The following is a 21,385-nucleotide window of genomic DNA, read 5'->3' on the forward strand; positions in this document are numbered from 1 at the left end:
AGATAGAATCAGTCACATCTAGAAATAAACCAGGAACGAAATTCACAAGCAAATAAAATAAAACTAGTTTAAACAAGTACTTGTTAGCCATACACTCATAACTTAGTAATCCATCTAAATGCTCTACCAATCCTTGAGCAAGTCAGCAGCCATAGCCTTGAAACTAACTTTCTTTTTCTTTGTACCCGAAGGCTCTTCCTTGGAGATTTCCCGTCGCTTCTCCTCTTCAACACGATGATTCGTAGGTTGCTCAACTTTATTCATAGCAAGACTAGGAATCATATCAAGTAACATTGCCTGCATAGGATCAGTCATAATTTCAAGCTTCTCAGTCACCTGACTGCTTTGGTCATTGTGCCCATCATCCAATCCGATTTCAGGAGCCAGCATATTTTCATCTTGGTTGTAGTTGAAATCCTCTAGCTCAACTTTCTTGTTTTGTTCAGAAATTTCTACTCCTTCAGTACCTTGGACATTGCGAGTTTTCTCAGTCTCGTGTAGTTCTGACTGTTCATTGTGAAATCCAGAACTTCCTTCTGTAATGTCAACCTCTTGCTCATATGGTCTTTTCTCAAGAGAATCACTTTCATCTGATTCATATTCACTTATTTTAGCGCGTTTTTTTGCAATCTGTGATCTTGCTCTTCGAGCTTGGTTTCCGTCTGGTTTTATTTTTTTAACACCTCTGCTTGCAGGTCTTCCTCGTTTCCTTTGACCATGGGCCCCTTGTGATGCCAAACCCAAACTGTCTTGAGAAACAGCTTTTGCACTACTCTGTTTACTTCCCTTATTAGAGAAAGATTCATTTTGGTTTCCTACATTATCTTCAACCAGATGAGCATCCACCGCCAAGTCATGTTCACTAAAACAGAGCCAGAAATTAATACTTTGTTGATATTGTAAAACGACATATAAATATAAGATTTTTTTGTTGCTACAATGACTTATATTGAGGGACAGATATCAGTATATAACAACATCAATGCATTTACGTGCAAAGATTTAAATCCTTGTCTCCAAATAAGGAGGAGATTGTAAATGCTTCCATGGATTAACTTACCAATCCTCAGCAGTTGACTCTTCTATTCCATAGGACTTCAAGCTATACGTGTCCTCTGATAATCTTTGGCAACTGTTCAAACAATCTTCTAACCACTTGGAATTAACTACATGCAACCTCTTGCTCCGGAATAGTTTTCTCTCAATTGAAGTGAAACTACACAGTTGAAGTACATCCCACACCAAATGAAACCCAAAATAGAAGTGTTAAAGGCTATAAAATATAAATAATAAATAAATTATATACAACTCATTAATATTCACCTTTTTCTTTCAAACCAAATGTAAGGAGTCAATGATAAACATTCAACACACGAGTTGCCAACAAACAGATCACTTACCTGCTCTGTATTTCTTCTTCATAGTTGGTATGATAACTTGGTGTGAACAAAGCCACTACATGAGTTGCAAAATTGAGATTAGAGGTGTATTTTCCACCACCCATGAGAACTTCAAGCTTGAGTCTCTTTGAAGAAAGTTCCAATAAATATTGCCAATCTTCTTTCCTGTATGAAAATACAGAACAATCAGAAAGCAACAAAGAAAACTAGGAAAAGTTTATACGATCATGACCAAAATCCTAAATCCCATATTATGTGCTTAGTAAAAAACATAGATCCAATTCCACATTTACAGTAGCTTACAATGATTGCATTGTGTTTTTGAAATAAATGGAGCATCCATTGAAGACAGACCACTTATCCTTTGGGCAGTATTTTTTCCTGTAATGATCGACAGTACTGACATCTTCTGACCTATTAATATTGCCTAAGAGCTGCAAAATGATGAATGAAAGGTAACTAAATATACCGAGGAATGACCTAAGTAGATCTTTGTCAAATATTACTAAAGGGAAAAAACCATGGCACATCAATGAAGTAGCTACATTATAGTATAAACAATGCACCTTACAGTAGAACATACATGGCACACAAGGAAAAGAGGATATGACTCGGGTATACACACACTAATGCAACTTACCTGTTTGATGTCTCCAAGATTGAGATCCAAGTAGTAAGAGTCCGAGAACTCGTCAATTTCTTCTTGTAGCTTCTTCTTGGTCTCTTCAGATAGGAAGAGGAAGTATCTTTCATAGGAAACATTGAAAGCAACATACAATCAGAAGAGCTTTACAGCATTACGTAAGTCTATATTCAGTCAGGAACTCACTTCGGCTGTAAGCGGATGAGTTTCTTTTGTGCATAGCAATCTAGTACCCAGGTATAATGAATGATATCACCACGACGTTTTGCTGCTTCAAATTTAAACCCTACAGACAAATAGCAGTCCTTATTAAATTTGCAGCCAATAAAACTCTCTTTTTCAAGCTGATGTCAGAGATAGAGGGAGAACCCTTGCTGTCTGCTGCAACACAATGGGTGACTGAGTTATTCAAATTCATTGAGAAAGTGCCGCCATTCTCAGCAACTAATTTGTGGAAGGACTCGAGAGAATGAGATGGAGGGACATTGACAAAATCTATACATTATACATGTCAAGGGAAACTATTTTGTACAATTAACAATTTTCAGATCAGTCAGGATGATTAAAATTATGAGTTATTTCTCTCATGCTGCTACACTATCAAAACTTTTAAAAATAATTGGTAGAATGGACATGTGCTTTATACACAATTCTTAACATGAAAAAGTGAACAATAACAAGTATGATTTTACCAAAATGCGACTGGATAGATGATAACATTGTGAGATCTAAATCGCAGAGCACGACTAACATCGTGAACTCCTACGACTTTACAATTCACCACGCAATTTGACTACCATGATAACAACCAAGCCTTATCCTAATAGTTAGGGTTGGAAACATTTATAACAACGCTGTAATTTGCAAATAAGTATAAAAGCATATTTCTAATATATAAAATCAGCAGGACAGATGATTGGTAGCTTGCAAGGTTTCCAGGATACAGAACATCATATTTGAAAACATTAAGGAACCTCCCTTAACACTGGAAACATCTGTTTGACTTAAATGAGAAGGAACAATTAACACATTTTTCTTTTCTCCCTTTATAGAGGATTTCATGTGTTTTTGTTTACTGCCCATCTTGTTCCCGTATTCTGTATCCCTCTGTGTGGTACCATTGCTAGATTGCACCAATTCTATAAATGCTGCAAAGGGGGGAAATAAATGAATTAACCTGATAGCAAAATCACCAATGAATATGCAACAACATATTTTGTAAATCCCTTACATTGTACATCAAGGCACTCATGCCAAGCCTTGTCATATCTCACCCTGTCAATCCGAGGAAATCTCAGACAGTAAGGTGCAGAGAATACCTGCGAATAAAATCATTCAGATTAAAACTGTGCAGTTCAAGAAACAAGAAAGACTGCATAGACTACAATTATTCCAAACTCAGATAGACACTGTATTTTCAAGATCACACCTCAGATTCTATAGTTCGGATATCACTGGTTATAGACAGAATAATTGATCTGCATAAAAGAGAACGGTAATTGTGGATCAACATTGGAAATGCTAGTGATATGTAATTCAGAGTTCAAACATATGTTTAAAATACTCACTTTTCAGGGCTATCGACCCACACATCAGGTCTTTCTTTGGAATGATTAGTAACTTGATAAAAACTCGGTGGCCTCTTCTTTGGATACTCATACTTTCTGAGAGGGAGGGAGAGAGAGAAAAGGCAGACTTAAACTAAAAGTTGAAGATATTTGATTGAGTACATAATTTAAATTTTTCTGCTTCAATACCAGAAAATAAAGACAACTAAGACACGACACAACAAAACTAATGAGATACTACCTCATGAATAAAATTGAAACACATAAAACCTACAAGGTTTTTATATAGGGTCTAGCTACAAAACCAATTTGTGAACTAATGGGTGCCTTCTCTTTACAAATTATTTTCAAGTTTTACCTCTCTTCAATGTAATAACTGAGCCTATTCCAATACACCCCTCACATCCAGCACAATTGAGCTAGGTACGTGAATAATTTGGTGTGTGGCCCGAATAGATAGGTTTTGATACAATATTAGGTTTTTGAATGGTGAGGGATGCATCTTATTTATATTTCCAGGCCTTATCTCTTTTCAATGTAGGACTTAGTTTTTTCCCAATATAACCAACCTGAAGTAAGGTTTCAGTTTGGTTACTACTGCTTCAAGCTCGTCATCAGAAAGTCCAGTACCAACTCTGCAAAAGGAGACAAACCTGAAAAGAAAAGAAAAAAACAGGAGAATATTAATAGAAATAGACATAGATAACTATGCACATAGGTTAAAGCAAGCTAGTCACCAAGAATTGAACTTAATCTTGTTGGGTTGGGTTGGGTTTAAGTTAACCGTTTAACTTAACCTTACAAAATCAGCTTATAAAAATGTTTTCAGGCAACGTTTTCCAATGTGGGACTCTTAACACACACACCTCATGTCTAAGGTTGAACATCTTGAGCGTGACCCGAGTGATCTGATATCGGAAACTTGATATCACGTGGCCGGGCAGATTTGCTATAGGGTCTCTGATACCATCGTAGGTATTTATAATAGACGTAACTCATTCTTCTATCTTGTAGGATGAAGATTGTCTACCACTTATAAACATATTTTCAGGCCATATCCTTTCCAATGTGAAACTCTTAACTATTAGCAAATTTGTCTATTTAAACATAGGTCAAATGACTTAGTTTCAGACGTTGATATGAAATAAACCTTTAAAATGACATGTCGAGCTTGAGCCTTGCAATTTTTTAACCGATTATGCATTGAGATGTAGCTAATCTACTTGCCACGTCATCACTTGACATAATCATTTGAACGATAAGGACTAAAATTGGTCACTTCTAAAGAGCAAGAAACCACAAACTAAACCGAAACTAAAGAAAGAGCAAAACCAAATTTTGGCATATTAATAAGAATAAAAAACATAATACACCCTAAAACATTTATACCGTTTGGGATGTGTATTTGGGGATGAACGCTCTGCAAGGCCCACCAAGAATTGAGCAACCTGAAATGAAAAAAATGCCTCTATAAGTCCATTTTACAAAAGAATAATTTGATATAAAGTCAATTGCTAGAAAATAATGATGAAACCTCTCCCCCATGTCGTCCGGAACCATAGTAGCCACCTAGAAATCATCAAAAACAGAAAAGTCAAGATAACTATGTTAACCAAGCTACTCCAAGATGTACATAACTGTTAAATTTAAGAATACAAATCATATAAACCTATTATAAGTACATCCAGATCAGAGCCAGCTTGAACGTATTCAGGCTTCAATTTCAGCCATTTTCCACTGCGGTCACTGGGCTCCCATTTAGAGCTGAGGTCTTTTACTACAATTCCTTCGTCTCTAAGTAAAGGAGATAAATAAAATTCTTAAGAAGCACATCCAATTTATTCTTTTTTTCTACTTTTATTAAAGCTATATTTTAGAATCAAAGGAAAATAATCATATTCTTCACACAAAAATAGTACAAAGAGAAGTGTAGTCAACCTTGCTAAGACCTGAAAAAGGTAGACACTAAAGAACCAGAATTGAGCTGCTATTGTCCTAAATTCATTTATTGCTAGATTATGACTATTCTTCTTTAGTTCATTTATCATGTTTAACTGTGGAATCTTTAGCTAGAAATATGAAATAGCTATCAAGTGTTTGAGGCATTCTAAACCATCCTAGGTTACATTGTCTTGCGAAAAATCACAAGAAAAAAAAAGTGTTTGATTATATAAATAAAAAAGGTTACTGTTTTAATGTCCAAATATATTTTTGCTGACCTATTTTCAATGGTTTCTTTGAAAAATCTTTCAACTTCATCCGCATTTTGAGCAGTAAGGGACCAACATGGTTCACCTGCATATCACAATGGGATAGAGATTGTTCAATCAATCAACATATGACACATGGTCATCAATGTTATATGAGCATATGCTAACTCATTGCATCACTGAACAAATAAATATGTCAATATATTTACACTTGAATTTTCCATTTGTACTCATTTACATCCTTTGAAGGGAAGATATTACCATCACCCATCACCCATTTAAAATGGTTCCCTCAAATTAAATGTGCAAAATTAAAATAATTGAGAATTGAAATTCTGGCATAGTCAGAGTTTAGATGTTCTACTCCAAGTAATGACATCTGATCTAACATTGTTACTAATACAGCAAGACAGTTATACAAATTACAAACTAGTACTGATATGCACACATTCACAGATGTCACGACATCTGCTACTATATCACCATAGAATGGAAGAACACTCAGTTCTGTCCATCTGGTACAAAGACACAGCAGAGATCAAACATAGCACTTACTTCTGTTGAGCCTGCACAGTTAACAGCATGATGTCTCAACATTGATTTGAACATCATCTGTTACAGCATTACAGGTTTACCTTATTTTATAACAGAAAAAATTATAACATGCAGAAGGTAAAACACAAGTAATTGTTAACCCAGTTCGGTGCAACATCACCTACGTCTGGGGGCATACCAAGCCAGGAAGAAGATCCACTATCAGCAGTATTAATTCAGAGTTAAACTCCCCCGTTTACAACTCTTCACTTAATCCCTACCCAATGCAATCTATACCTAGGAACTCCTAGATAGAAACCTCCAGTTTCCATTCCTATCACAACAATTACAATGTAATGCAAAACATCTTGAACTTGCTTCACAGCTTCATTCAAGAACATAATCACTCTTGCCTACAGGCTTTGAGTTACAAATACTCTCAGCTTTGAACACTGAGAAACACATGGTAACCTTCCCACAGATTGGGAGGTTTACCTCACACACACCCCTAAATTTTCATTCTAAGAGGCTTACAAAAACTAGGTTACAATAAGCTATTTATAACCTAATCACCCAACTGGATTTGGGCCTTCAGAAATCGCAGCAAACTTGTTCTTTGCTGTTACAAAGTCAGCAGAAACTTTCTGCTACAAACAAGGTCTTCAATCCTAAAATCTCTCCATATATATCTCCTTATTTTGAGCCTATATATATTCCAAGACCTCCACAAATAGTGCCACATAGGATTCTAACTAATTTCCACATATTAGTGTGTTAACAAATAGGCTATTTGTTAGGTTCCTTAATTGTAGCTTGGTTGTTGGTTTCCTGGATTTTAGCCTGAGAAAAATGCTGAATCAGAAAAACTAAACAACCTACAATATAGCATATTCTGTCAGGAATGAATGTCACAACATTCAGTTTGACTTCCAAATCATTAACCATATGCTAAGTCTGTTTTTCCTTAAAACAGACTGTACAATTTGCTGTACTGTACAGAGCCAATCTGTCCATACTTCAGTATCAGCGTACATTAATAAATGTCAAAACATCCAATTTGACATTCACACATAGAGCCTTACATCAGGTCTGTTATCCTCTTGATAAGCAGACTGAGCTATATACTGAAATGTAGCAGAAAATCAATCTGCCTATTGTTCAGTAAATGCTGTCAATGAATGTCATAACATCCAGTTTGACATCCAGACAGTAGGCCTTATGCCAGGTCTGTTATCCTCTTGATAAACAGTCTGAACCTAAGTGCTGAGTTATAGCAGAACAAGCACTGTTCTATTCCTCAGTATCTGCTGACAGGGATGAATATCATAACATCCAGTTTGACATTCAATAAATCCTGTATTAGCTAAACCTGCAGTACACTACTCAGAATGTCATGACATTAGCCAAGACATCAGAGTACAGCTAGATATTCTAACATACTGAGTACAGCTAGATATTCTAACATACAATGCAGTCAAACAAACATCTCCACAGCATGTCATGACATCAGTCAAGACATTAGAATCCAGCTAGTGTTTTACCATACAATGCAGCCAATTAAACATCTACAAGAATATTTATTTTGACTCCTTTTTCCTAGAAATTAAATTCAACTATGAGATGATAATAAATGTTAACAATATATATTATCTCTTAATTATTTTTTAATGAAGATCAATTCATGAAAAAATTATAAATTATAAATTATTTGTAATTCTAAAAAGAACCAATTTAAATTATAAAATATATAGACATTTATGAAAAATTATTTTTGTCTTCACAGGGGCATTCCCTGCTCTTGTTGCTACAAAAGTTCAAAGCAATAAGATTCATAAGCAACAATAATAAAAATAAATCAAAAAAGATTTATAGAAGTTATTGAATTAGGAGAGATTAAGAGACATTTAGGTTAACCCGTGTGTTTTAAAAGCACTACGGAGACTTTATTATATATAGAGAGATTACAACTAATTACATGATATAGTCGATGTGGGACTATTCTATATACGAATATTCTAACACTATGTATTTACAAATATCAACACTCCCCCTCAAGCTTGAGCATATAAGTCAAATGCACCAAGCTTGTTACATATATAATTAGTTCGGGGACTTCTCAGAGATTTTGTAAACACGTCTATCAATTGATCATTAGAATTGACAAAGCTTGTGACGATGTCACCTGACTCGATCTTCTCTCTAACAAAGTGACAGTCTATCTCAATATGTTTGGTCCTCTCATGGAAGACTGGATTTGAAGCAATGTGCAATGCAGCTTGATTATCACAAATAAGTGTCATTGGTCTTGCTTCTTCAATTTGAAGTTCCTTGAGCAACTGCTTTAACCAAATAAGTTCACATGTTGCCATTGCCATGGCCCTATACTCTGCCTCGGTGCTTGATCTTGCAACTACGTTTTGTTTCTTACTTTTCCAGGATATAAGGTTTCCTCCCACAAGTACACAATACCCAGAGGTGGATCGTCTATCAATGGGTGACCCTGCTCAATCAGCATCAGAGTATCCAATTATCTGAGTATGTCCTTTATCTTCATACACTAAACCTTTTCCTGGAGCACATTTGATGTATCTCAGAATCCGGATAACAGCATCCATGTGTTCCTGACAGGGGGAATTTAAGAACTGACTTACCACACTAACCGCAAAAGAAATGTCTGGACGTGTGACTGTGAGATAATTTAACTTTCCAACCAATCTCCTATACCTTCCTGAGCCAGATAGAGGCTCCCCCTGATTGGGTAGTAGTTTGACACTTGGATCCATAGGAGTATCAGCTGGTTTGGCATTCAACAAACCTGTTTCTTCCAAAATATCCATAGCATATTTCCGCTGAGAAATCACCAAACCATCTTTAGATTGGGCTACCTCAATACCCAAGAAATAGCGGAGTTTACCAAGGTCTTTTGTCTGAAATTGATTCGAGAGATGTTGTTTTAACTGGAGTATACCATGCTGATCACTACCAGTTATGACAATATCATCTACGTACACAACAAGATAAATACACCCTTGGGCTGAGTGACGATAAAAAACAGAATGGTTAGCTTCACTACGGACCATACCAAACTGTTGTACTACAGCGCTGAATCTGCCTAACCAAGCTCTCGGAGATTGCTTAAGACCATAAAGAGACCTGTGTAACCTACACACCATATTCAATGACTCCCCCTGAGCAACAAATCCAGGTGGTTGCTCCATATATACTTCCTCTTCAAGATCACCATGTAAAAAAGCATTTTTGATGTCAAGTTGATGAAGAGGTCAATGCCGAATGGCTGCAATGGCTAGAAGAAGTCTAACAGATGCCATCTTGGCTACAGGCGAGAAGGTATCACTATAATCCAATCCAAAAATCTGAGTGTATCCTTTGGCTATCAAGCGAGCTTTAAATCGATCAATCTTACCATCTGGACCAACCTTCACTGTATAAAGCCAACGACAACCTACTAAAGATTTCCCAGGGGGTAGAGGAACCAGTTCCCAGGTACCACTGCTTTGAAGAGCACACATTTCATCAATCATTGCTTGCCTCCACTCAGGGTGAGATAATGCTTCACCTGGAGTTTTAGGAATAGAAACAGAAAACAAAGAAGACAAACAAGTATACTGCAAAGGGGAAAGACGATGATAACATAAATCAATATAATGTGGAGACGGATTTCGTGTTTGACGTATACCTTTTCGAAGGGCAATCGGAAGATCGGACTCAGGTTGCAGGATCGGATCCGGTGATGGCGGAGGCGTCGGAGGAGAGTCTGCAATGACCTCAGGGACAGGTATGACCTCAGGGACGGGGACGACAGACGTTGGGCGACGACGCTGATATGTTTGAAGTGGTCGAGAAGTAGGGGGGTCAGGAGCCATAGACTGGTGGGGGATAATGGTAGGCGGGACATTAATAACTGCCGGAAAAGGTGTGGGAGTACTTTCTTGAAGAGGTTCCGGAGATACTGGGTTGGACCCGAAATATGGAACAAACTCGAAGAAGCTAACATCGGCCGATATGAGGTATCGTTGTAGAGTATGAGAATAACAACGATAACCCTTTTGGGAACGATGATAACCAAGAAAGACACACTTTAGTGATCGAGCTGCTAGTTTATCAAGACCGGGGGAGAGATTGTGTACAAAACACGTTGACCCGAATACTCGAGGAGGAATTGGGTGGAGAGGAGAATTTGGAAACAGGATTGAATGAGGGATTTTATTATTAAGGACAGATGAGGGCATGCGATTTATGAGGTAACATGCCGTGAGCACCGCATCCCCCCAAAAACGGAGAGGAACATTACCATGGATTAGTAGGGTCTGAGTGGTTTCTACAAGATGCCGATTTTTGCGTTTGGCTATCCCGTTTTGTTGGGGTGTATGAGGGCAAGATATTTGGTGCAGAATACCATTGGATGACATAAAAGTTTGAAACTATTGGGATAAATATTCACGTGCATTGTCACTTCTTAAGGTACGAATAGACAAACCAAATTGGGTTCTTATTTCTCGATAAAATTGTTCAAAAATAGAAAACAATTCAAATTTATTCTTCATTAAAAATAGCCATGTGCAACGTGAAAAATCATCAATAAAAGTTACAAAATATCTAGACTCAAAAGTCGACACGGTACGCGAGGGACCCCAAACATCGAAGTGAACTAAAGCAAAAGGGGACGTAGCCCGTTTATTGACTCGATCAGGAAAGTGACTACGAGTATGTTTCCCTAACTAACAAGACTCACAATGTAAAGTGGACAATTTAGATAGATTAGGCACCAACTTTTGTAGCTTGGGAAGACCTGGATGACCTAACTGTGCATGTATAATGAGTGGAGAATCTGTGGTGGAGCATGTGGTAGATGACATAGAGAAGTAGTAGAGGCCTTGATACTCACATCCGACGCCAATCGTCTGTCCCGAACTCCGATCCTGCAGAGTAACATTACTATTAGTAAAGGTGATAGAACAATTTAGAGAACGAGTTAAACGACTGATTGACAGTAAATTAAATGGGCAATTAGATACATATAGGACAGAAGTCACAGAGAGAGATGGTAAAATTTGAACAGTACCAATCCCTTCGGATCGGGTTTGAGAACCATTTGCGGAAGTTATACTCGGTAAGAAACCAGAGGTAGAGAGGGAAGAAAAAAGACCTTTATTACCGGTAACATGATCAGACGCACCAGAATCGAGGATCCAAGGACCAATAGGAGATGATTGAGAGAAGCAAACAGATGAATTACCAGTGTGTGCAACCGAAGCCGTGGAACCAGAGGTTTGATTATTCTGACACCACTTGAGAAAATCCTCGTAGCTTGGCGTAGGGCTCTGAAGAGAAGGTAAAGTTTGCATAGTATCTGGATTATCAATTTGAGCTGCATTTACCTGGCGTGGAGGTCTGCCATGTAACTTCCAGCAACGGTCGATAGTATGTCCAAGCCGGTTACAATGGTCACACTTGGGACGAGGTTTGGAGTTGGATGACCCTCCTCGAAGGCGATTCTGATTGTTGCCAAGAGATGCAAGGGCAGCAGTGTCACCTGGTGTCGGAGCAACAATAGATGGAGGGGAAACCGGACCAAATGCATAAGGTGTAGCCAAGCGCAACAGTTGTTCACTAACTGCATCGTAGTTAGGAACAATAGTACCTGATAAAATCTAATTACGAACGGACTCGAGTTCTGGTGGTAGTCCCTTAAGTGCCATGACCATGAAAAATTTACTCTGTTGTTCGGAATAAGCTGTTACATCTTTTGCATAAGGCATGAGAGTTTCGAAACTCGCTTTCAAGGCATCAAGCTTACTCAGATAGGCTTGCATATCCATATTTTGCAACTTCAGTGTGTCGAGTTTGAGGATGACGTTGTATAGACAATGAACGTCATTGGAGAAGACTTTCTTAGCCTTTTCCCAAACCTCATTGCAAGTGGAGAAGGCTTGATACTGCGCTTGGAGGTTGGGTGCGATGGAAAACCATAACACAGTACAGAGAGAGGCATCCGTTTTCTTCCATTTAGCGAGTTTTGCGGCGGCAACATCAACCAATTTTGTGGTTAGGTGATCTTCATATCCCTGACCATGAAACCACATATCGACAGCACGAGCCCATATGTTGTAGTTGGTTAATCCGGTTAGTTTTTCACATGGGATAAGCGGAACTTTAGTAAATGAGATGGAATCAACATCTCCCATGGCTTAAAGAAACAAAATCGGGGCTAGGAGACCAGATCTGTGAGCGATGGAGGGAGCCGAGTGGGGCGGCTGAGAAAAACAGCCGGATCGGGTGGCAAGGTGGTTTTACCTGAGAATTTTGAGAAGTTAGAGGCAAAACCGGAGAAGTTAGAGGCAAAACCGGAGAAGTTAGAGGCAAACCGGAGTGATGACACGGTTTGAGAAAAAAAATTATCACCAGAAGACAGTGGGTCAACCGGGTAAAGCACGGCAAAAAGTTGTCTCTTAGTAGGCTCTAATACCATATTGAATTAGGAGAGATTAAGAGACATTTAGGTTAAACCGTGTGTTTTAAAAGCACTACGGAGACTTTATTATATAGAGAGAGAGATTACAACTAATTACATGATATAGTCGATGTGGGACTATTCTATATACGAATATTCTAACACTATGTATTTACAAATATCAACAGAAGTAAATAGAAAAGAGTGATGAAATGATAGAAGGAGAATAAAAAGGTTTGTGCATTGATATTATCTGGTTTGTGCATTGATATTATCTACTACAATGATATTAGTTATCTTCATTGAGAATTCACTTCACAGTAATATGAAGAAAATAATTGAAATTTTATTAACTAAACAGATTTAAGAAACAACTTTGCGCCACTAATCAGATTTAAGAAACAACTTTGCGCCACTAATCAGATTTAAGAAACAACTTTGCGCCACTTCATTGCACATGTCAGGCAATGGAAATCGATATTAAATTTAGTCTTGTTAAGAAATGTGGTTGGGCCTAAATCAACCCTACAAAACCAATTTGGAGAGTCAGGATTACCCCCACTTATAAACACATGTTCAAGCTATATATTATCCGATGTGGGACTCTTAACAAGTCTTTTCATAAAATCCAAATTGAATCAATAGGAAATGCTATTGCTATACCAACATCAGTGACAACATGATGCCAAAACAAAAAGAATACTTAATCAATCAGTAACCAACAGGATCGGATGAATAACTGCTAACATGCAAGGAGAAGAAGTCTTTCAGTATAGTAAGCATGCATGACAAGACAAATTGCTCCTGAGAAAATCTTACCAGAAGGCCGATGACTGTTGATACCACCATTATTAGGTAGTAAAATTTCCAAACGACCATTCAATGGCCTCACAACTTTACGTAGAATCTCATGCCGCTCCTTTAAAGTTTGGTGAATTACACTAGTATCTCCAAAATAAAGGATATCAAATGCAATGTCTAACCATTCTCGAGTCAAGGCATATTGGACATAAACTTTCTTCCATTAGAAACCTTCATAAAATATACGAATTTAGATACTCATTCTATATTGAAACCAATTCACATCACATTTACTGATAGCTGATATTTATAGTTGAACTGTTCAGAGACAAGGATACAGCATAACTGCAACAAGAAAGAACAAAAAATAATTAGAACTACAGTTTCTCAAAAAAATTAAGATAAAGAAGTCCCAAAATTGAGAACCTGTCTATTACTATCAAGTCCATCCCTTGCTGCCTTGGCTGCCAAGAGAAGAAAATATTAATTGGCCAATGCTACTGAAAATTAAGGCTTTACAGTGGCTAGGACATTAAAGTACATGCCTATTTCCTGATTAGAGCCAAACTCAGCAAAACGATTCAAGGATGTATCCCAGACCAACATTTCACCATCAAGTATGCATCTAAATAAGATCATAAGATCAAAAACAAAAAAAAAATAGATAAGTTTTTTCATACACATATATACACTCATCATAAATTCATAATGATACAATAATTTTAATAGAAAATTGCATATTGTAGGAATAAAAAAACTGGTGGAGGAATCCCCTTTCTAAAATAGTGGAGTGTCTTTTATTGTTTTAGCAAAGAATAAATTTTGTTAATGATCGTTGATTATAATCATAATTCTTTCTAATTGATTATCCCTGATATAGATTCCTATTTTTCATTAATTTGAGAGATTCTCTTGCATGCATGTTTGTATAATTCTACTATGTAATGCAAGTTTTTCACTCTAAAATACTCAGCTTGCATCAAAGCTTTGTAGTTCATTTCCCGTTTTCTTGTTTTGTGATAGGGACTTGGGTATTATAGGGTGCTCAAGTGCCAGATTAAGTAGCATGCGATGCTCATGCTTGGTGGAATCTTAAAGTGGCTTGGATTTTCTCCCTGATAGCTAGCTTTTAAGGGAGGACTTCATGCTTGAATACTTATTGGTATTAGAACTAGTTGTCAACGGTTATGAAAGTGCTACCTGCAGAAGGGCTAACTGGAAAGGCCGATGAAAGCATTGTAAAGGTGCAGCAATTGAGACATCGGCTTTCAAGGACAGTGCTACGATAGGGAATTGGGTATTATGGGGTGCGCAAGTCCCACATCAAATAATATGAGATGCTCGGTGGAATATTTAAGTGGCTTGGCTGTTCCCCCTGATTGCTAGCTTTTGGGGAGGGTCCCTCAAGTGCTAGAATACTTTCATTTTGTTTCACTCGTTCGGTTTTAGGGTTTTGGAAGCCATAAACACTGACCCATATCCAATTGTCTTGCTACCGAACCACGATCGGAGTCTCAGCCAAAACAATTGATATAACTACCGCCTGCGACATTCTCCCCGTCATTAGAACCAAAAGTTGAAGATATATCATCCTCCCGAGCTCAGACAGTCAACAGCCAGTTTGCAATGCTTTCTCAGCCATAAATGGTTGTTAGAGATCAAACCAAACACTCTGTTGTTCATGACAATATTTTTTAAGAGATAATACTAGATAGTCAAAGATCAAGATATAAGATATTTTCTATATCCTCTAACATATCAGAACATCACTCTTGTTAGTGGATACTGCATGAGTGTTCTTGAACATGGCCCTTGTTATTCCAATTTTTGTATATATTAATTTTAAAATCCATAAAAAACCCAGGTCAACCTCGTTGCTATAAGTTTAATGTCACGCACACAAACCCCTCCAAATTACAGTTACATTGCCCATCATGAAGATTAAAAGAATAGGAAATCATTGGACAGGAACATAACTATACTACAGAAAACATTCTCACCTATCTACAAGAATATTTTGTATTATGATTTCTGACATCGCATGTGCATATTCAGAATGATCAAGAAAGTTCCTGCAATCATGGGTGACAATGTAAATAACAGAACACCTATTTGGTCAATAATCAGTGAAAAAATACTGCGCATAACAGTAAGACATTTTCAGAAATACCTAGGTATAAAGAAACACCCACAAAAAACAAAGAACAACTGCCATATCATATCATAATAACCTGCTGGCTTCTTCACTTTATAAGCAGCACTATATTTAACTATAAAACATTTCACCGAGCATTTTTATCTTTTTAAGATCAAAGTCATACAAACACATGCATATACAAACTGGGAAGGTGGTGTAAAAGCAAGAATCCTCTTGACATAAAAGAGCCGCTGTCTGATATAAAAACAATAACATTGTTACAAAATACACAAGTGCACTTACCTTGAGAAGAAATGTATCTCGGTTCCATTTTTATGAATTTGAATGCGATCACCATCAAATTTGCACTCAGCAACTACTTCCTTACCATGAAGCTAAATAAAAGGAAACATAAAAAATAAAAATAAAAAGTTACCGATAAATATCCAACTAATCAATTCACTATGGTATAGAGGAGGAAAAGAAAGAAATTTTCAATGATATTCTCTTATATTCAAATAGGGAATAATGACGTGATACAGAAGAAGACCTGGTTTATGAGTTAGGTTGAGTACTAGAATCCTAATTACACTAATCAAATAAGGATACAAACTCATTAAAGATAGAATAAAATCCCTCGAAATAAAATATTATTATTGATTCCTAAAAAGTTAAGATCCCTAAAAACAAGACAACACTACTATATCTAAAATAAACAAACAAAAAAGAACAAACCAACGAACGGCATTATGCCCCATCCTCCCTCCCTGAAATATTTTGTAACAATTCGAAAAATAGATTACATTTCATTCTAGATATTCATATTTCATGATTCTAATTGGTGGATTTAAATTTTATCCTGTGGCAGAGATCTATGGACAGACATTGAAGAGTGGACTGTTGGAGTAGAAATTTCAAAAATCAATAACTTTTAACCTAATTGCAGAGTTGATAGAAGTGGTTGAAAAAAAGTATCCTAACTGACACCCCCTAGAAAACTAATATCACTTCCCAAGTATGTCGGATCTAGAAGTGATCAGCCATAATAGTTGCAGTCATGGTTGTCGGGATCTCGCTCTAACTTCTGAAATCTTACGATCTTGCGCTCTGGCAACTGACAACCGATTTAAGTGTCACAAGGATCTTGTATTTGGCTAGAGCGTTGAACTCTTAGAGAAACATCTTAAATTGTGGGATCTTGTGATCCCAACGATCCATTTTTTGTTTTGACCTGTCTCACACATGTTTTGACCCAACCATTAAACAATTGGATTTGACCCATAAATCAACCCGGTAACTAAGCCTAATGGATGTGCACATATATTTTAGGGTTTGGGGACTGGCAATGTTTTAAATGAGCTGTTAAGAATTGCAAAATAAGGATTGTGAAAGTTGCGCGGCAAACAAAAGTCATTGGAACTCTGAGAATTTTGTATCGATTAATCAAACAATGAATAAATTTCTAACCTTCATCTATCCTTTATATATATTCAAATCATCCTTCTATTCTTCTCATCTTTTCTATTCCTGCACTGCAATACTCTTCCTTCCTTACAATTATGTTTTAGTTGCCATTGAGAATATTATGTCCGAGGAAATTATGTTTTTTTGGATCGAGTATTTGCTATTGATGATTAAGTTAATGAGAATTTTATGTTAAGGTTATTTTTCCTAGTTATTTCTATATATTTATCTATTTGTTGGGATCTTACGATCCGTGTTACAATCCTACGATTCACGCTTTTTCTATACCCTAACGATCTTTATCGAGATCCTGATTTTGACAACCATGGTTGCAGTAACATTTTGAAATGTAGATCTTAATAAATTCACAGAATTGGAAGTTTAAAGGTTTAGCCTAGAGCCAAGGACCTAGCTGAAACACAGGATACATAGAGGTTGATTTAGAGGGAGCAAGTATATTTTGAGGTAGGAGGATAAAAAGGAAGATATTTAACGATAGAATTTCAGCTATTCTTATGGAAAGGGAGAGAATATCTATGGTTCTTTGCTGAGCCATAAAAATGTAAATATTGGCTTTAAATATATTCAGTGTACTATCTCATTGAATAATTAGGAAAAACCCTGTCCTCATTCCAGGTTTGTTCACATGCTGGATGGGGAAAGACGGGTTGAGCTTAATCATGATAAAGCTAGAGACAACAAAAGGTGTTAATCTAGTTAAACACTGAATTAAAGTGCAATGCCTCAAAGTGGAGGTAGACTGTGGCCTTACAAATAGTTCTATGAAGAGTAAGAAAAGTCCAGATCAGGAATGGCTCATATGAAGTTTGGAGAGGCAGTGGAAAGGAAGATGATATGCACATCATAGAAAGCTTGGTTGAAGTGTCTTGGCATAGTTAGACAAATGTGTCCTTTACTGAGTAAACCGTACTATTTCAGCCTATGAAAATGTCTAATTCATATTTTAGCAACTGAAGAGAAGCAAAAACAGTAAAAACATAAATTAATAAATAAACTAATTATTTATGTGCGGAGAGAATAACAATGAACAACAATTGAATACTCCTTTGTTTACGTAGCATGCACTTAAGATTTTCCAACCTGAATGTAGCAAAATGTTTCCCATTTTATTGTAACAAGTGATGATTAAAAGGCAAAGTGAAGCAAACCTTCTTCCATGCTTCAGCTGCGTTAGCAACTCTCTTAGCTAATTGAGGACGCACAGCCTTTCCAACTTCAATATCCTACAATGAAAAGAAGTCATGCAAATGTACGAAACAGCTTTCTGTTAGGAACCTTTAAATATATATGTTTATCTTTATTTTCCATGGCAAATAATCCAGAGAAAAAAAAGTGGAAATAGATAAATCAGCTCTCTGTTTCTTGCATTAGGTCTAACATGGCCTCAGCCTTTTCAAAGTTAGGATTCAGGCCTATTTAAAAACCTTACGAGAAAGTAGGCTTTTGAACAAGCGTTCATGTCAAGATGGACAACAATCAATTCACGAATATGCTCTGGAGATGAAGTACTCTTTAAGCTATATAGAGTTTGAAAAATAATTTAAACCACAACTAACCTGCCGCTTATGACGTTGGTTCCTATCCCTTAGTTTTTCACAAACTAATTTTAAGTCACATGTAACATTAAACAAGTCTTCAGCATCTGGATGGAATTCATGAAAAATGCTTTTTTCACTAATTCCTAGCTTCAAATCTGCGATGAAATTTAGTTAAATGCCTGAGTTTTATTTAAGGTATTAAATTGATTTCCTGGTGCAAATGAAAAACACCTTTCAGGATTATCATGATGATCCACTTCATCTCCTGTGCGTTTGTCTTTTGGATAAGGGTTGAAAGAACCAAAGTCTTCTCACCCCTGTAACCATAGTCACCCATACAAGAAAGATGTTATATAAAAACTACATAAGGAATGGTGAACTAGATGTTAAGACTGTTTGAATATTCAATTTCACCAATTTAGCTTAAATTATGATAGCAACATGTTAGATATGAATGCATGGAGACAAGGTCTTCTGGTTCAATATACTGCAAAGTGTTTTCATGGTTTATACACAAACAATAACAGTTTTACAAAACAGGGCATTTCTAAAACACGGCAACCATTGAAGCATCGTGAAATGTAAACAATCTTGTTCAATTTTCAATCCCATCTGCAGGTTGTTAAAAACCTACAAAATTGTAGTAGATAATAGAAATGGTACTAATTGATTTATCCCGTTGACACCAACAAGTAAATCAGTTTCATAGTTCTATTTCGGAGTCCAATTACACTGTTATCAAAGTGCCTACTGAAATTGATCATATTCAAGAGCTTAGGCATGCAAATGCAACCACACACATTCGAAAAAGCAAGGGACTAACAAACATAGCACATAGCACATAGATAATAAAGCGAAGAAACAATCAAAGCAAAAACCATAAACCTGTTTTCACTTGAAGACAATTGATCTAGCAAATCATTCAACTCCTTTATCGTCAATCCACCCGAAGCAGTACCTTGTCTAAGCTGCAGCACCTGTTTCATAAACACTCCATTTTCAGCAAAAACAACAATAACAACAACAACAACAACAACAACAAAACAGCATCATTTACAAAAGCAATAAACAATCACAATACAAAACCCTAAATAATTAGTAAAGTACAACGTAAATCTCATCACAAGGAAGTAACAAAAGAAGAAATAAAAACACTACCTCCATCCCTAAATGTAAATCTCATTTTTTTTAAATGTTCCTAAATATTAAATCACATTTCAAACTATCAGATAAAACTATTTTTATTTTCAAATATATTCTAATTAATACTACTAACTATCTTGGGATAAAAAGTCAAAGTTTTAGGATCACTGGTACATAAAATGAATACATTAAATACATGAACACATTAAATACAGTACTATTTTTCTTAATACTACTACATATTGCTAGTTCTGAGGTCTAGAATTGATTTTGGAATGATTTTGAGGTGTTTAATTCTTCCAAAGTAGAATTGATTTTGCCTCCAAAATTGATTGAAGCTAGAATTTGTAGTTTGAGTTTAAATGTTTTACATGGTCAACTCAATTTTACATAAAGTTATCCGACTATAAATCTCTTTACATTCAACTCACTTTTAACCAGAATTCATTTACATTCAACTCAAGTTTGACAAGAAATCATTTACATTCAACTCGGTTTTAGAATGAATTCACTCAAAATCAATTTTCAGCACAGAACCAAGCATGCCCTAAATACGGTACTATTTTTCTTAATACTACATGTTACTACTTTCGGAAATTAGTAACGGAAGCTTATAATAAGTAAAAACGGTAGTAGAAGATAACCTCGGTGGCGACAAGTGCGAAATTACCGGCATTAGCACCAGTTTTGGAACCACCTTTCCGCCAATTGATAAGCCGAATAGCATCTGGGGAATCCTTAGACATTCCAAGAGCGTCAATGAGGGAAGTAGCGAGAACGGACTCTTTGAGACCGTAGGAGCCTCGTTCACGATCAAGGTTAGGAAGAATGAGGCGAATAGCGGGGAAGTAGTTCCGATCGGGACAGAAAGAGTCGAGAAACTTCCGGAACTTGGCGCGTTTCTTCGGCGGTGATTTGGTTCGTTGTGTCCATGTTAATAGACTGCATAATACGCTGAACTTGGTTTGCTCTGTCATTGGGAATTTGGGATTGGGAGTGGAATTTGAATTTGGAGAGATGAATAACCGCTATGAATGGGTTACTGTTATGTGAAATATTTTTTTTTGTGTGTAAATTGTGTTGTTGTGACTGGAAAATGAAAGGCAAAAGGACTTTGAACACTAACGACTTCCTTTGTACTCTTATGGTTTTAGGACTTCAGTGGCAAAATTGGAAATAGTCATATTCTCTCCCCCCCTCTCTCTCTCTCTCTCTATATATATATATATATATATATATATATATATATATATATATATATATATATATATATTTGGCATTTGTATCGACACTTGCAATTATATTTAATTTATTTATATTTTTAATTGTTATCAATGATTGCTATTTTTTAATTTATACAAAGATTTTTCAAGAGTGATACATCAAATACCCTTATAAATTATTTTGCATTTTAATTAAAAATTTGATTCTCTTATCACACACTGTAATAATCC

At 36.3% G+C, this 21,385-nt stretch overlaps 1 protein-coding gene across 1 annotated transcript; it reads right to left on the reverse strand.

Moving 5' to 3' along the window:
• Position 1: 1 nt before the first annotated feature.
• LOC127136928 (DNA ligase 4) lies at positions 2-21,092 on the reverse strand. Its single transcript, XM_051063440.1, has 27 exons — positions 20,576-21,092; positions 19,674-19,765; positions 19,020-19,105; positions 18,807-18,943; positions 18,399-18,473; positions 16,069-16,160; positions 15,629-15,700; positions 14,174-14,253; positions 14,055-14,092; positions 13,967-13,973; positions 13,647-13,805; positions 5,831-5,906; positions 5,281-5,405; positions 5,146-5,180; positions 5,001-5,059; positions 4,181-4,264; positions 3,612-3,707; positions 3,473-3,521; positions 3,275-3,362; positions 2,988-3,191; positions 2,413-2,538; positions 2,230-2,329; positions 2,041-2,146; positions 1,704-1,834; positions 1,401-1,565; positions 1,061-1,216; positions 2-862 (listed from the first exon to the last, which is right to left on the reverse strand). The coding sequence occupies exons 1-27, from the start codon at positions 20,906-20,908 to the stop codon at positions 124-126; spliced, it is 3,510 nt and encodes a 1,169-aa protein (XP_050919397.1). The 5' UTR covers positions 20,909-21,092; the 3' UTR covers positions 2-123.
• Between the last annotated feature and the right edge of the window lie 293 nt (positions 21,093-21,385).

The sequence above is a fragment of the Lathyrus oleraceus genome, chromosome 1 (assembly GCF_024323335.1).
Source record: "Lathyrus oleraceus cultivar Zhongwan6 chromosome 1, CAAS_Psat_ZW6_1.0, whole genome shotgun sequence".
NCBI classification, from domain to species: domain Eukaryota; kingdom Viridiplantae; phylum Streptophyta; class Magnoliopsida; order Fabales; family Fabaceae; genus Lathyrus; species Lathyrus oleraceus.